General features: G+C 40.5%; 1 protein-coding gene across 1 annotated transcript in view; it reads right to left on the bottom strand.

Moving 5' to 3' along the window:
• The window catches only part of atrn (attractin), a 48,803-nt gene that overhangs the window by 17,867 nt on the left and 16,304 nt on the right, over nucleotides 1–14,632 (bottom strand). Inside the window, exons 16-25 of the mRNA XM_077563605.1 lie at nucleotides 13,435–13,654; nucleotides 11,341–11,526; nucleotides 10,479–10,724; nucleotides 9,380–9,517; nucleotides 9,197–9,290; nucleotides 8,078–8,130; nucleotides 5,926–6,020; nucleotides 5,733–5,811; nucleotides 5,498–5,655; nucleotides 2,458–2,519 (exon numbers count right to left, since the gene is read on the bottom strand). Coding sequence (XP_077419731.1) covers nucleotides 2,458–2,519; nucleotides 5,498–5,655; nucleotides 5,733–5,811; nucleotides 5,926–6,020; nucleotides 8,078–8,130; nucleotides 9,197–9,290; nucleotides 9,380–9,517; nucleotides 10,479–10,724; nucleotides 11,341–11,526; nucleotides 13,435–13,654 — 1,331 coding nt within the window. The remainder of the gene's footprint in view (nucleotides 1–2,457; nucleotides 2,520–5,497; nucleotides 5,656–5,732; nucleotides 5,812–5,925; nucleotides 6,021–8,077; nucleotides 8,131–9,196; nucleotides 9,291–9,379; nucleotides 9,518–10,478; nucleotides 10,725–11,340; nucleotides 11,527–13,434; nucleotides 13,655–14,632) is intronic.

Here is a 14,632-nt window from a genome sequence, read left to right on the forward strand (position 1 = left end):
CCTAGCGCCAGCGTGACACCTGACAGGACGGGAGGGGCTTTGCCGACCCGCCAACTGCCATCTGAGTTTAAAAAAAAAAATGAATAAAAATAAACTTTTTCTTGAAGAGGAATTACTTTAGAGGGGAAAAAGAAGCTCGGTCAACTAAGAAGAAGAAAAAAATATTCTTCAATGAAAGCATTTCTGTTTGTATGCAAACATGAAAACACTCAAATTGTGTTCAAGCTTAAATTATATGCTAGGTTGAAATAGGCTAAATAAAATGCTCTTAAATGTTTTCAAAAAAACTCAGCATAGACTAAATCATCCTAAAAAAAAAAAAATCACGTATGCCTGATTTAATAAAAGCTAAATTGTCAATTTTTAAATTAAAAAAAATGTATATTCATTTTGGCAATATAACACTAAATAATCAATTTCAATGTTTACAAACATGACGTGTGTTAGTTTTGGTGAAGGAGACAAATTAAATTTGATGTTTATGAAAATGTGTACATTAGATTCATAGTAAGCTCAAATTGCCTTCACTGAATATGAAAAGACGCAAATGTGAGATGTAACAGCATGTTGTCAAATTTGACGAAAGCTCAAAACAGCTTTCAACCAGAAACTAACAAGTGTTTTTTTTTAATACGCACGTTTGCTTCAAACTTTTTTCTTCAAGATACAGAAAATATGCATGTTTTCTTCATAAATCATCTACTAATCACCTACATTTCTTTTGTCTTTTTTGCTGCTTCAATGTACGTTAAATTGCCTTTAAAGTGTTAAAAAAACAAACTATTATGCTATTTTTTTGGGAGCGTGTGAAACATTCCAAAGTCCTTCTTTATTGTGAGTTGAGTTCAGTGATGATTAAATTGCTTTTGAATATGAAGTATTTGCTGACAAAAACTCAAACCTGCAAATATGATCCAAAAGCGGATTTCTTTTGAACGTGCTGCAGGTTTCTGACATGCTAGCTTAGCTTTTGTGATGTTAAGTAGAAAGAGTCGAAATACATTTAACGCCACCAGAGCTGTTGTTTGAAGTAAATAAAATGTTCAGAATTGTGTTTGCGGGACGCAACTCGTTTTCAAACCGATACGACCCGTATGTGTGTGTAATGCAGTTTAGTGTAGTGGGTTAAAGACGCATGTGTGTGCGTGCGCGCACACAAAAAGAGCAGGACTGGGCTTCCCACCGGGACGGCGTCATGCTAAAAATACCCACACCGAGTCTCCCGGAACCAAGCGCACCTTTTTTTCCCTTTTTTTTTTTTTTTAATGGCAGCCGCAGTGCGCCACGACAAGTTTCACTCTCGGGGGAAGAAGAAATGTGAATTTTCTGGAACATCAGGTCTCACCGCAGGATAAAGTTGGAAGGAATAAACACAGCAGGAGGAGCAAAAGCAAAAGCGCACACTTCACCTGACTGCTAATTGCGACGCGACAAGCACGGCAGCACCCGCGCTGGCTGCAAAACGCACTTTCAAACCCAACTTCATACCCTAGCGCAGACTTACAACCCTGACTCCAAAGCCAATACTGAAACGCGAACCTTTTCTTAACTCTTTGACTACCAAAAACGTCAAATAACGTTTCGTAAAATCCTATGGAGGAGTGCCAAAGACGTTAAAAGACGTTTGTTTCAAAACAGAGGTGAAACTAACCATTTTCTATTGTTGATTACTGAAAAACGGAATAAGGTAGAAACAAACTTTTTTTTTCTGATGAAAGATGAGAGTCCAATCCTTCATTTGGTAGGGCCTTGAAAGATCAGTCAAAAATGCTTAAATCGGCTGGCACCCACGGCATCCCTTTTCTGAAAACGTCTGGCAGTCAAAGAGTTAAAACCCGAACTTCATACCCCAACAGTGACACTATTTTGAAACCATACTTGAAACTAACTTAGAACACTAACCTTGATTTGAAACCCTAAAGTGTACTTGATGCTTGGATTTGAAATTGAAACCCTAATTTTTGCTTGAAACCCTAATCTAAAAGCCTGACATCATCTTGAAACCCTAACCCTGTCTTCAAACACTAACCTAATCTACAACACCAAACCGGTCTTGGACCCACCAAATTTGAAACCCTAACCCATTCTTGAAACCGTATCACTTGTGTGTGTCTGTCAAAATGCTGATCATGGTGTTGGATGTCATTAGATTGTGTGTCCAGTGAGTGGACATGACTTTTCCTGGCCATGGCGCACTCGTATGTGTGTGTGTGTGTGTGTGTGTGCGCGCGTGTGTAGCGCAACCTACTGCACGCACGCACACACACGCAATCAAGCGCGCAGTGGACACGCCTCCGCACTCAATCTTTGGCAGTCATTTTTAAAATCAATAACACATTAGAGCACTTCCTGAAGAGATGCCACGCGGACCACTGAGCCTTCATCACACACACACACAGACACCCCCCCCCCCCCACACACACACATTGGTGTCACGTCGTGTGCTTGTGCGCTGACCTGAAGAAGGTGACAAAGAACTGAACCAGGTCCATGAAGTTGCTGTGCTGCGAGAAGGCGATCTGTGGATGAGACACAACATGGCGTCAGCACATCTGGATTACTAAACCGCAGAGGGGCGAGGCGTCGATAAGATCAAGGGAAGCCTTTTCCACTATCAATGCAACCTAGAAGGAGAACAGCTGAACGTTATTTGGGGCTAAATTGACGACGTGTGCCGACGAAGGTTTACACATTTATGAGAGGGTGCGCACACTTCCCAGTTGACTTCCCCGTGTAAAGGTTTTCTTTTTCCAATTGGGTTGTACAGGTCAGAGGTCACGCCATCTATTCAATAGAGGCCGATGCACTCATTAAAAACCGTAACCTTTATTTCAAACCCTACCCCAGACTTGAAACCACAATATGAAAACTGACACGCTAATCTGAGACCCAAACCTGATCTTGAAACCTTACACCTGGTTTGGAAGCCTAAATTGAAACCCTAATTTGAACCCCCAACACTCACTTGAAAGACTAACCCTGACTCAAACCCCTACTCTGAAACCATAAATGTGTCTTGAAACCCTATCCTTGTCTTAAAAAACCTACACCTGACATGAAAGCCTAATTTGAAACCTTAACCCTGTCTTGCCAAATGCCAATTAAACACCCTAACCTCCTCTTAAAACCTTACACCTGATTTGGGACCATATTCTAAAAACCTTAGTTTGATAGCCTAACCATGTCTTGAAACCCCAACTTCAAACACTAAGCCTGTCTTAAAAGACTAACTTGAAACCCTATCACTGTTTTGAAACCCTATTTGGAGACCCTAACACCGATTTGAAAGTTCAAGTTGAATCCCGAACTTGAAACTTTAACACGGTCTTAAAACGCCAAACTGGCTTGGAGTTTAACTTGAAACCCTAATTTGAAGCCCTAACGAACCCCTAAGTATAACGGCCACCATCAGAGTCCAGCATTGGCATATGTGCTTTTAGTAGCATTGCTGCTAACAGGTTTGTGTGAGCCGCACAATAGTGTGCGTGTGCGTGTGCGTTCGTGCGTGTGCGCTCACTTGCGGTGGGCAGAAGAAAAGTCAATCATGACAAAAGCAATTGTATTAACGACTAGCTCCTTAATCAAGGTTGCCAGGGGCAACAAAGGAAGTGCGCTACTAATCCCACCCACACGTACCCCCCCAAACCCCTCTCCAGCCGCAACGCCACAGCGCCCCACTGTGGCAGCCTTGTGTAACTGTGACACCTCCCGAAAGCCCACCTCCGACCTCCTGCGCCACGACAAGTTGTCATTGTCGGAACTGCTGCTTTTAATTCGTCACCATAGGTGGGATTAGCATAGCAACATGTGGGATTAGCCCATGAATATTTCATGTGCCATGAAGGTTTTTATGTATGGATTTATGGAGAGGTCAGAGTGCGGTGTTGAAAAGGAATGGGAGGTTAAAGTTTGACGCCGTTCAACTAATATTTCGTATGTGATAATCGGGCCAATTACAGGATGCACTTGCTCTGTTTGTAATTCATTCATCTGTGTTATCATGTTTTGTTTTATGTTTTTCATTTTTATTTTGTCATTTTCTTTATTATCTGTAATTGCATTATCTGTGCATGTTATTTTTGCCATCCTTTTTTAATTTTCTTTATTTTTGTCATATTTTTTTAAGTTACTTTTTTTTTATTCTCTGTAATTAGATTGTTTTCAATCTTTTTAAAAAGGCATTGCGTTAGTTTGTAAACTGCCACCCCCATCAGATTCCAGGTTCGCAGTTCTGCTTACCTGTCTTTGTGGGTTTTACAGCGACGGACGATGCTAGCTATCGCAGTTGTTGATCAACAAACGGCGCGCGCTGCCATTCTCGTTTTCCCGATTCGATCCAAAACATAATCCTCAAATCCAAATGCAATAATCTTTGCATCTCTCCTTTTAAAGCGAACCTGTCCGAAGCTCGGCGCGTTTGGCCAGAACGACAAGAGTCCGACTTGAAAAGTTGCTGTGCATGAAGCCCTTGGCCGGCAAGACTTTGTTGTTGGCAAACTTAAAAGGGCGGGCGGAGGGCGGATTTGCTGGGAATGTCAACGGGCCGAGCCGCGTTCGCCACTCGCGAACACACGCAAAGTGCTTCCGCCGAGGCATGAAGACGCGCATTCAAGCGGGACCGCACAGTGCATCAGCGCGCACAAGAATCCTATTCATGTGCTTCAGGTGGACGTTGCAAGGCAAAACAAACACACCCCGCAAGGAAAAAGAAACCTCACAGGACAGAACATTAGGGATAAGAGCCAACTGACATGCACGTGAAAATGTTTGTCATCCACAGTAACATAAACCTAAAATAAAAGTTGCATGTTCCATTTTAAGGCTGATTTATTCCTGTGTTGTCTAATATTAACTTGTTTGTTAAGTGTATCATTGGCTACTTTAATCCCATAATTACAAAAGCACATATGTCACAATACTGTTTATTAAATTACTTTTATTTTATTTATTAAGTATTTATCATCCCCCTCCCCCATTTTTGTCATGTTCTTTTATTTATTTATATATATTTATGTTTGTTAATTTTTTTAGCTTCATCTCAGTAATTATTTATCTTACCCGTTTTCTAATTTTGTCATTATGCTCATTTTCTTCTTATTTCATTTCATCTTTTTATTTGTCAGATTATTTTTCTTTTGTCATTTCTTTATTTTTTGTATCTATTTTTGAATTAATTAATTATCTAAATTACTGTATCTTTTTTTGTATCGTTGTTTTTCTTTCTGCTTTTATTATTAAAGATTTTTTTTTTTAAAAAACACTTTAAGATCTGATCTAGCATGATGAGGGATATTTTTATTGCAACCGTCGTTATAATTATTATCAACCCCGTCAAGAGATCAATTCTTAATGGAAAACAGAATCTCGATGTTTTGTGACGGAGGTCGCTCACGCCAAGAAAGTTGGAAAGTGAAGATGGATGGATATAATCAAGTTGTGATGCTAATGCTAATGGCTAAACAAAGTTTTCATAAGGCTAGCGCTGCACTGTGCTCACCTGTATCTTGATGGGCCAGGTGAAATTGCTGACATAGACGAAAAAGGTGATGTTGGGGCTGTTGCGGAAGTCAAAGTTTTCGTTGGAGAAGCTGTCCTTGAACTCCTTGATGTTGCTGCGCGACACGATGGGGATCTCCTCGCCGCTCTGAGTACCCGCTGGACAGCAACAACAACAACAACAAACGCACGTTAGCAAAGCGCTTCGTTCATTCCTATATTGATTAAGAGCTTACCTGTGAAACTGGCGGCCCAGGTGATGTTGAGGTTGAAGTTCTTGGAAGCGTTGATGAACATGTCTAAATCTCGGTTTGGCTAAGTAGGCAAAAGATGGAAATTGTATTCCCAAGCAACAGGTGGCGCTAAAAAAAAAAAAAAAAGCAGCAAAAGGTGCTGGAGAAGACGGCGCGAGGCACCAGCATGACTCACCTCCTCGGGCGTGGCCACAAAGTTGATGGCCGTGTAGTAGCGGTCGTCCTCCTGAGACAGGCTGAAGGTGAATTGGTAGTCGATCAGCAGGGTGTCTGTTTGGCAGGTTAGAAACAAAGTTATAATTGATAAGACTAATCGATTCTAAAAATATTCAATAGTGACAGCACTAGTTTGAATTACGACGCAATAGAATTTTGTTGTGAGTGATTTACTTCTTTAACAGTCGTCTTATTTTTTAAAAATATTCGTCCATTTATGTGTGTATTTTTTTCTGTTCATTTTTTGTTATGTCCCTGTAATTTTTTCTATCACTTTTTGCTCAATTCCTAATGTTTTAGGTTTTGTCATTTTCTTTTTTTTTAACCAATATTTTTTAACTCTTTGACTGCCAGACGTTTACAGAAAAGGGTGCCAGCCGATTTTAAGCATTTTGACTGATCTTTCAAGGTCCATAGAAAATTATGTGTTTGGACTATGGAAACACACATACTACCAAATGAAAGATTGGACTCTCATCTTTCATCAGAAAAAAAAAGTTTGTTTCTACCTTATTCCGTTTTTCAGTAATCAACAATAGAAAATAGTTAGTTTCACCTCTGTTTTGAAACAAACGTCTTTTAACGTCTTTGGCACTCCTCCATAGGATTTTACTAAACGTTATTTAACGTTTTTGGCAGTCAAAGAGTTAATTTGTCATGTAATTACATTTTTGGTTTATCTCTGTAAGAACTTGGAGATGTAATCTGTGGTGTACAGCGTGTGTGCAAAAAGTATTATTATTATTATTATTGCAGTAAGAGATAATTTGAATGGAAAATAGGCCGGGTGACCGTCAGCCGCCTGGAACGTACGAGCCACTCTTGTAGATTGTTATGTACGCGGACCCTGAGGCTTAATGAGATGCTTGATGCTAACCTGCTGCTGCCGCTATAAAATGAAAATGATTACGCGGGAAGAAAAAGCAGCAAAAAAAAAAAAAAAATTGAATCGATTGACTTTCCGTCGCACTTCGAATGCAGACGAGCGGCATCTGCTTCTTGTCACGTCTTCCTGGCATCAAACCCGACGAGGCCCGCTCTGATTCAAGTGGAGCGTAAGTGCGCATTAGCATCGACCTCGGCGATCCCGTTAGCGTCGCCTGAATATGATTTCTCCCCCCGAGGGACTTATTTTACACTAGAAAAAATCTCACAGCACAGTCACATTTTTCATTAGAGTTAGTTTTTATGCATTCAGTTTATTTTAGTTTTTAGGGCAAGTTTGCTACTTTTTATTTTGTTTGAAAATATTTTTGTTTTTGGTTATTTTTTCTTAGTTTTTTGTATTTTTTAATGGAGCATTTGCCCCCCCCCCCCAAAAAAAAGAATATTTGTTTAATAAAATGACCCTGTTCGACCCTCCTTCTGTACGGCCTAACAGTAATAACAAAGAATAAAAATAATAAATAAATAATATTTTAAAATAAATAATAATTTTAAAATAAATAATAGAAAAATGACCCGTAAAAGCTCATTTATGATATCACATTATATGACATTTTTGCTAGCTTTTATAACCATAAAATCTCACTATTTGCTGACATATTTCCAACAGTATATATTTTTTTTTTCAACCAGCTTTTTCCTGGAAAACACGTATTGGTAGGACATCCCCGCTGAATTGAATGTGCATCAATTGTTAGCACATCCTTAGCACAAATTATTATTTTCCTATTAGCCAGGGCTTTAGCGCCATCTTGTGGCATCTCAAGGCGTTAAAATAAAGCCCTGAAAATAGGCCAGAAACAGCAAACGTTAGCCGAAGTTTTTTTTCCCCTTGTGCACATTGAAATAATGACGACGTCGTCTCAATTTACAGACGAATTGATGCTAGTATGAAGTCTCGGCCTGTTTAGTTGAATACAAAGCAATTGTTCTGTCGTATGATTGGCAACAGGTGGAAACACAGGTTATTTGGACTATCTGGCATCGAGCAGAAGAGCATTTCATTGTTCTGCCTGTCAACCATATGTTACTGGCATAGATAGATGAACAAAGATTTCATTATTTGAAGTCAATTATTATTATTATTTTGCAACCAATTAAGTGAAAGTGGATCCTTTCCCGACACAGCGGTTGGGAATGACGTGACCGGTCTTCATGGTACTTACAGTAGCATGTGCCTTTCAGAGGGTTGCCTTGGTAACGGTTTTCCAGCTCGCACCTGGAACACAAAATAAAAAATGATGAACAACAAAGTGATGAAAAACGGACAACAAACATGATGGTTACTTCATTCTGCTCCATCGGACCGAAACACAGAACAATGGCTATTAACTGCGTGCGTGCGTTGGCAAAAGTAATCACAATCCATCCACAGGCATTAATGAACAGATGCATAATGTCCGACACGCTGCGCGTGAGCGCGCTCTGCTCAGCGTGCGGTCGGGAAACGTCAAGCTGGGCCTCCAAATAGTCTGCGCTGTCCATTTGATGGCACTTATTAAATGACAACGCAACGAGGCCCCGCTGGGACTCAAGTGGGCGGGACGACATGAGGGATGTTAATGCATGACAATATGCTGGACAATAAAAGTGAAAGTACAATACGGACAACAGTGGACTGTAAAGAGCGGAGTGGAAAGAACCAAGGCCAGACTAATTTTATCAGCCGATATCACTCCTTTTCAAAGTAATCATATTTTATGATACAAATTGGCTACGAACGATATTATTAAAGGGGAAGCCAAATTTCTTGACAATTATATGCGACCTCACGAGTCTAAACATGACATTCTGATCAATATTGCAATTGTAGAATATGAGTTATGAAGCAAAATCCAGCCGTTTCTATTCATCTCGAGGGGCGGCCATTTTGCCCCTTGCTGTCGACTGAAGATGACATCACAGTTGCTCGGGGAACGGCCAATCACAGTTCACCTGTTTTTTTGAAGATGCACTGTGATTGGTTGTTAGCTGAGCCCCTCAGCAACATTGATGTCATCTTCAGTCGACAGCAAGTGGCAAAATGGCCGCCCCATGAGACGGATAAAAAAAAGGCTTGATTTTTCCGCTTAACTCACATTTCACTCGCAACACGATATTAACAATATCATATTTAGACTGGTGGGGCTGCATAGAACGTTTTATTGTTTATAATAAATGTTTTTTATTGGGGGGACTTCTGAGGGGATCTATTAACTCATTTGCTCCCAAAAACGTATAAATACGTTCAATTTTAAATATTTTAAGTGTGAGTTAAGATATGAATGTATGGCTGTTCTACTTACAGGTGACAGCGGTCTCCTTTGATGCCTTTGGTAGTACAAAAACATTTGCCATTGCTGGGGTTACACATGCTGGCGTGGCCGTTACACTTGCACGCTGCATCAAAAGGGGGAAAAAAGTTGAGTTCATTTATAATAAGTTTGATGTTTGTTTAAAAAAAATAAAAATAAAAAAATCCTACTGACCCTGGCAGCTGCCGCCGTTGGTGGGGTCTCCATAGAAACCCGAGATGCAGCTCTCACAGTGGCGTCCCGAGGTCAGGTCCTCGCACTTCTCGCACACGCTCTCGTTGACGCAGCGGCTGTGCCCGTTGCACTGACACGCTGACAGGAAGACAAACAAGGGGGGGATCATTGCCGCAGTATTTTTTTTATATTCCCAAAATTGTCCACATTTGTAATTACTCCACATTTTGCATGTCAACAATCCCAAATGAATGCAGACCTTTTACTCTTCCTCTTTCCACATTTATCGACCGATTCGAGCCATGCTGACTTGAAAATGTGAAGCTCATTCAGGAAATACATCTTTGTTCATTATTTAATAAGCTGTCTGTGCTTTTTTTTTTATTATTATTATTATTATCACTGCAAAATAAACTATAAATTATAGTGAAAAATTTAATATAACAAAATTAGATAAGCATGATTTGAAAAAAAAAATAAAAAATTTTTAATCTGCAATGTGGCGAGAGATGACTAGTTTCGGTCCACCCTGTATAAATGTATTGCTTTAGCACCATCTAGTGGCATCTTGGTGCCAAGGAACTTTGCTGGCATGAGGGGAGGAGCTTCCTTCAGTCAGGCAATAACACTGTCCAATATAAAAGTATTCCTTTGTCGCCATATTGTGGCATCTTGATGCCAACAAACGATGACAAATGGTGAAATGAGAGGAAGAGCTTCATTTAGTCAGGTCATTGTAGAAAAGTAGTGCTTTGCCGCCATTTTATGGCATCTATCGACAATTTGAATTTTTTGGGTTGGGACCCAAAATAACCTTTTTTCTTCTTTTTTTTTTGGTATAAATTATCTCAATCAGTGTTTGGTCTAATGTTTTGTGTTTTTGGAAAGAAAATGAAAGGTGACACATTTTGGAATATTCTGTGCAACTCTAAATAAAATAAAAATAAATAAATACATACATAAATAAAAATAAATAAATAAATATACTAAATGTAATAAATAAATAAAACTAAATTTTAAAAATACATTAAATAAAATACAAACTCAATTTAAAATGAAGTGTAAATTCGGACCCTTGAAGTCCACCGTCTGGTCCCACCTGGGCAGTGTATGAAGGACCAGTTGTAGAGGGCCTCTCCGGGGCACATGCTGGCATTGAGGGCAGGCGGCGGATGGGCGGGCAGACCCGGCAGAGTGGAAGGCGCCGGCACGGAGGTCTGGAAAGGTCCCCGGTACGAGCCCTCCATGCACTGGCCCTTGCCCGTGTTGCTGGCATCCGTGCACCAGCCGCAACCCGGCTGCTCCAGACAATGGCCGCACGTACGGTAGCCGGAACAGTTTTCCGCTGCCGGCACAAAAGAGAATTTGCAATCAACGTGACTCTTGATACGTGTGATTTATTCAATGTGTAGTTGCAGATGGTTGCGGTATGGCCCATTTTAAAACGGCGTGACAGGGGTTCAAGGAAGTCCGTTTTAATTATAGAGTACTCTTCAAAGGGCGGAGTCAAAAGTGTTACACAAAATGCGAGTAGTTCCGTCATTATGACAAAGTTTCAAGACAATATGCAAAAGACGGTACAGCCAAGATTTAGGAAAGCACAACTTCGGACGATATGGCCAAAACCCAAGAGAAGATGCTTTGACAAAGTTTCAAGTTTTACGGATGTCAGGCGATTACATTTTTTTATCGTAATTAATTGCATTACTTCAATAGTTAATTTCACGATGTGCGCTTGGCCTCATGGGAAATGTGGTTCTCTTTAAGGGAAATTCCAGGGAAAACAATACCGCTTTTGTCCAAAGGTGCCGCCATAATCAACGAAAACCAAACGCTTATTTGTGCTACTTTAAAGCAACTTTAAATGAACTCAAAATGAAGGCACAATTGACACTCCTCGTTTCAATAGAGCAGGCTTCAATTTCAAGCCAGGGTGCTGACGTTCAACTTTGAAGTCTTACGCGGACACGTGCTCTGGGTGTACCACTCCATGCACTGGCCGAAGGGGAAGGAGGCCACGTAGGCGTTGGAGTCCACGCACTGCTTCATGTTGCTGCACCACATGCACTCCGAGCTGCCGCTGGTACACTCGTTGCACGTAGCACGCGTGGCGCACGGCGTCCGGCACTGCTTGGCGCTCTGGTTGGCTGTGGAAAAGCAGCAAAGGGACACGGTTTTAGCATGGTGACGCTTAGCCAGGCAGGTTTCGACTTTATTTTGCCGGCACGGTCAACAGGCCTGGCAAATCCTGACACGTGAGCACGTGGCCCGTTTGAAAGGCTACCATTCAAGTCAAACGAGTGAATTATTGTGATCGGCAGTCGTGTTTCCGACTGGTTGCATTTGATGAGGCAATTGGTAAATAATGTTGTTGACGGCGGCGAGTACACGGCCTCCAGTCATGCAGTCGGATTGAGTCATTAGGAATTAAATAAAAACATCTGCGTGGCAATAAGGCTGTGAATGGATTGTTTACTAAAGTAAAAATGAAATGCAGTCAAATATGAATTCTATACATTTACACGCTCGCACAAACATACCAGCTATTGTTCCACTGCTTTTACTGATGTTTTAGGGTTTGGCGGTGGTATAGTTGCAGTACTGGTCCGGAGGTATGTTGTTCGGGTACAGTATAGAATTAAAATCTGGATTTTGGTGACAACATGAGCCACAAGGGACAATTACGGGCCCACTAAAAATGTTGGACTTTAATGCTAATGAGATGCAAAGTTGTGAGACTTTTAAACTGGACCTTAGAGTTCTCAACATTTTTTGCAGTGATGTACTGTAGCCCCTGTGAAATCGTTTTTCCGCCAAGTAGCCCCTCTAGAACCAGCGCAAAGCATTTTGGGTTGAAAAACAGAAATGACTCAAAATAGACTTTGGAATTTCATTTGTTTAGTGGGCTCTCTTGAACTATTTGGAAATAAAAGCTGACTAAAATAATATTCATAATAATAATAAGAATTAAATGATTGCAAATTAAGATTTGTGCACACAAAAATTTGCACCATTAACTCATTCACTGCCATTGACGATAATAGACGTCAAAAATGTATTTGAACAATTTTTATTAGTTTAACATTTTTTCCCATTTTTGTTAACAAGAGTATGAAAACCTAATTTTTTTTTATTATATATTTCGAACAGATATAAAATTTGTGATTAATCGTGAGTTAACTAGTGAAGTAATGCGATTAATTACAATTACAAATGTAATCGCCTGACGCCCCTAAATTTTAATAATCTTTTTTTTTTTTATTCATTCACTGCCATTGACGGCTATAAACGTAAAAAAAAAAATTTGAACTATTTCTATTAGTTCAATTTTTCCCCCCACTTTTTTCCAAAACCTATAATTTTTTTATTGTACATTTAGAACAGACATCAAATTTGTGACTAATCGTGAGTTAACTAGTGAAGTGATGCCTGTCACCCCTAATTTTTAATAATCTTTTTTTTTTATTCATTCACTGCCATTGACGGCTATAAACGTAAAAAAAATTATTTGAACTATTTCTATTAGTTCAATTTTTTTCCCCACTTTTTTCCAAAACCTATAATTTTTTTATTGTACATTTAGAACAGACATCAAATTTGTGACTAATCGTGAGTTAACTAGTGAAGTGATGCCTGTCACCCCTAATTTTTAATAATCTATTTTTCATAAAATTACCCCAGCAGGGCTATAATGTTAATTTTACGAACTAATATTTTTTTTGAAATATTTACATAATTTAATCATTATTTTTCAATGATTTATGCATAATGCTACTTTTTAAATGTATTCTCTTCATTTCATGTACCCCCATTTGAGAACGACTGCCTTAGAGAATCAAACTGTACTGATTAGTGAAAATTGACTTTTTGAGTTACAGGTAAATCAAAATTTTAATCCCAACAATCCATCGCTTGAGCTCCACGGAAATTGTGTACCATATCAAAGCAAGCCAAACTGTACTGCTTACCGACGAGCCGATTCCAAAGACGGCCGCTCTCTCCCTAATGCTAAATGTTCCCAATCAGCGCAGCATAGCGCGGCTCGGCGGACTTACCCGGCCGCTCGCACAGACTGCCGTTGACGGGACTGATGCAGGTCTGCGCCTTCAGTCCGCTGCAGGCCGGTTCTGCCAGGTAGCCGCAGAATCCGGCATCACTGGGCTCGCCGGGCAGCCACTGCAGCGACGTGTTGGTGAAGGGCGACATGTCCTCCCAGCACCAGTACGACACGTTGATTTTGCGCAGGCCCACCCACGGAGTCACCATCGCTTTGTACTGAAGCGCACGGATCACAAAGGGTTTCAGTATTGAAGTATTCTGACATTATAGGACTTCAAGGCGGTATTGCAACATTTCATGACAATATACCAACTCAGTTTTAGCTCAATATGAAGTTTCAAGTTTTGCGATGGTTAAGATGGCATTTGAAGATGGTATGCTGAAGTCTCGAGAAGATACGATGAAGTTTCAAGATTTAAGTCCGAAAATTCAAGATCATGTCCTCATTTTTTTAAAAAGTATGATCAATGTTCAAGACAGTATGACGTTCTCGGTGTGCTAAAATTTCAAGGCAATGTGACAACATTTCACAGTCGAAATGACGATTCATGAGGGTATGACGACGTCTCCGGATTTATGACAAAGTGACAAATTGCTATTCTGAAGCTTCAAGCCAATATGATCAAATATCACATTTGCCAGCAGCTTGTCGAGTGCTCTCTCGTCCATGAAGTGCTCTGCGCATTTGCAGGACATTCCGGAACGTTCCAAAAATACCTTTATGACGGTTTGGTCCGATAACGAGAAAACAACAACGAGAAAAGGACGTGAGAAGAAACTTCGGCCCGCCATCAATTTCACAGGCTGAGCCGAGCGCGGCGATAAAAGCGCGCTATCGGCAAACTATCCCGTCTGCAAATCAATTCGCGCGGAGCCTTCGCGCTGGTAAACAAAGAAAAGAGCTCCATCTCGCTCAAACGCCGCTCCAATTACACTTTCCCCGGTACACCCATTCCGCTGCAATTCTGGGATTGATTGATCGTGTCTGGAAAGGGGCGCTAAACGTGCCGTCAATAGCCCCAATCCCGCAAGCCCGATCCCTCGACGCCTTCCCACCGCAGGCAGGACCTGCAGGATCACGACCCGCTTTATGGACAAGACTTTCAAGACGCTTTATTGGCATTAAGAGTGTACGACTTCAAACAGCAGGGTGACGTTTCACATTACGACAAGGTTTTAGGACAATATGGTGAC

The sequence above is a fragment of the Vanacampus margaritifer genome, chromosome 1 (assembly GCF_051991255.1).
Source record: "Vanacampus margaritifer isolate UIUO_Vmar chromosome 1, RoL_Vmar_1.0, whole genome shotgun sequence".
In the NCBI taxonomy this organism is placed as follows: Eukaryota; Metazoa; Chordata; class Actinopteri; order Syngnathiformes; family Syngnathidae; genus Vanacampus; species Vanacampus margaritifer.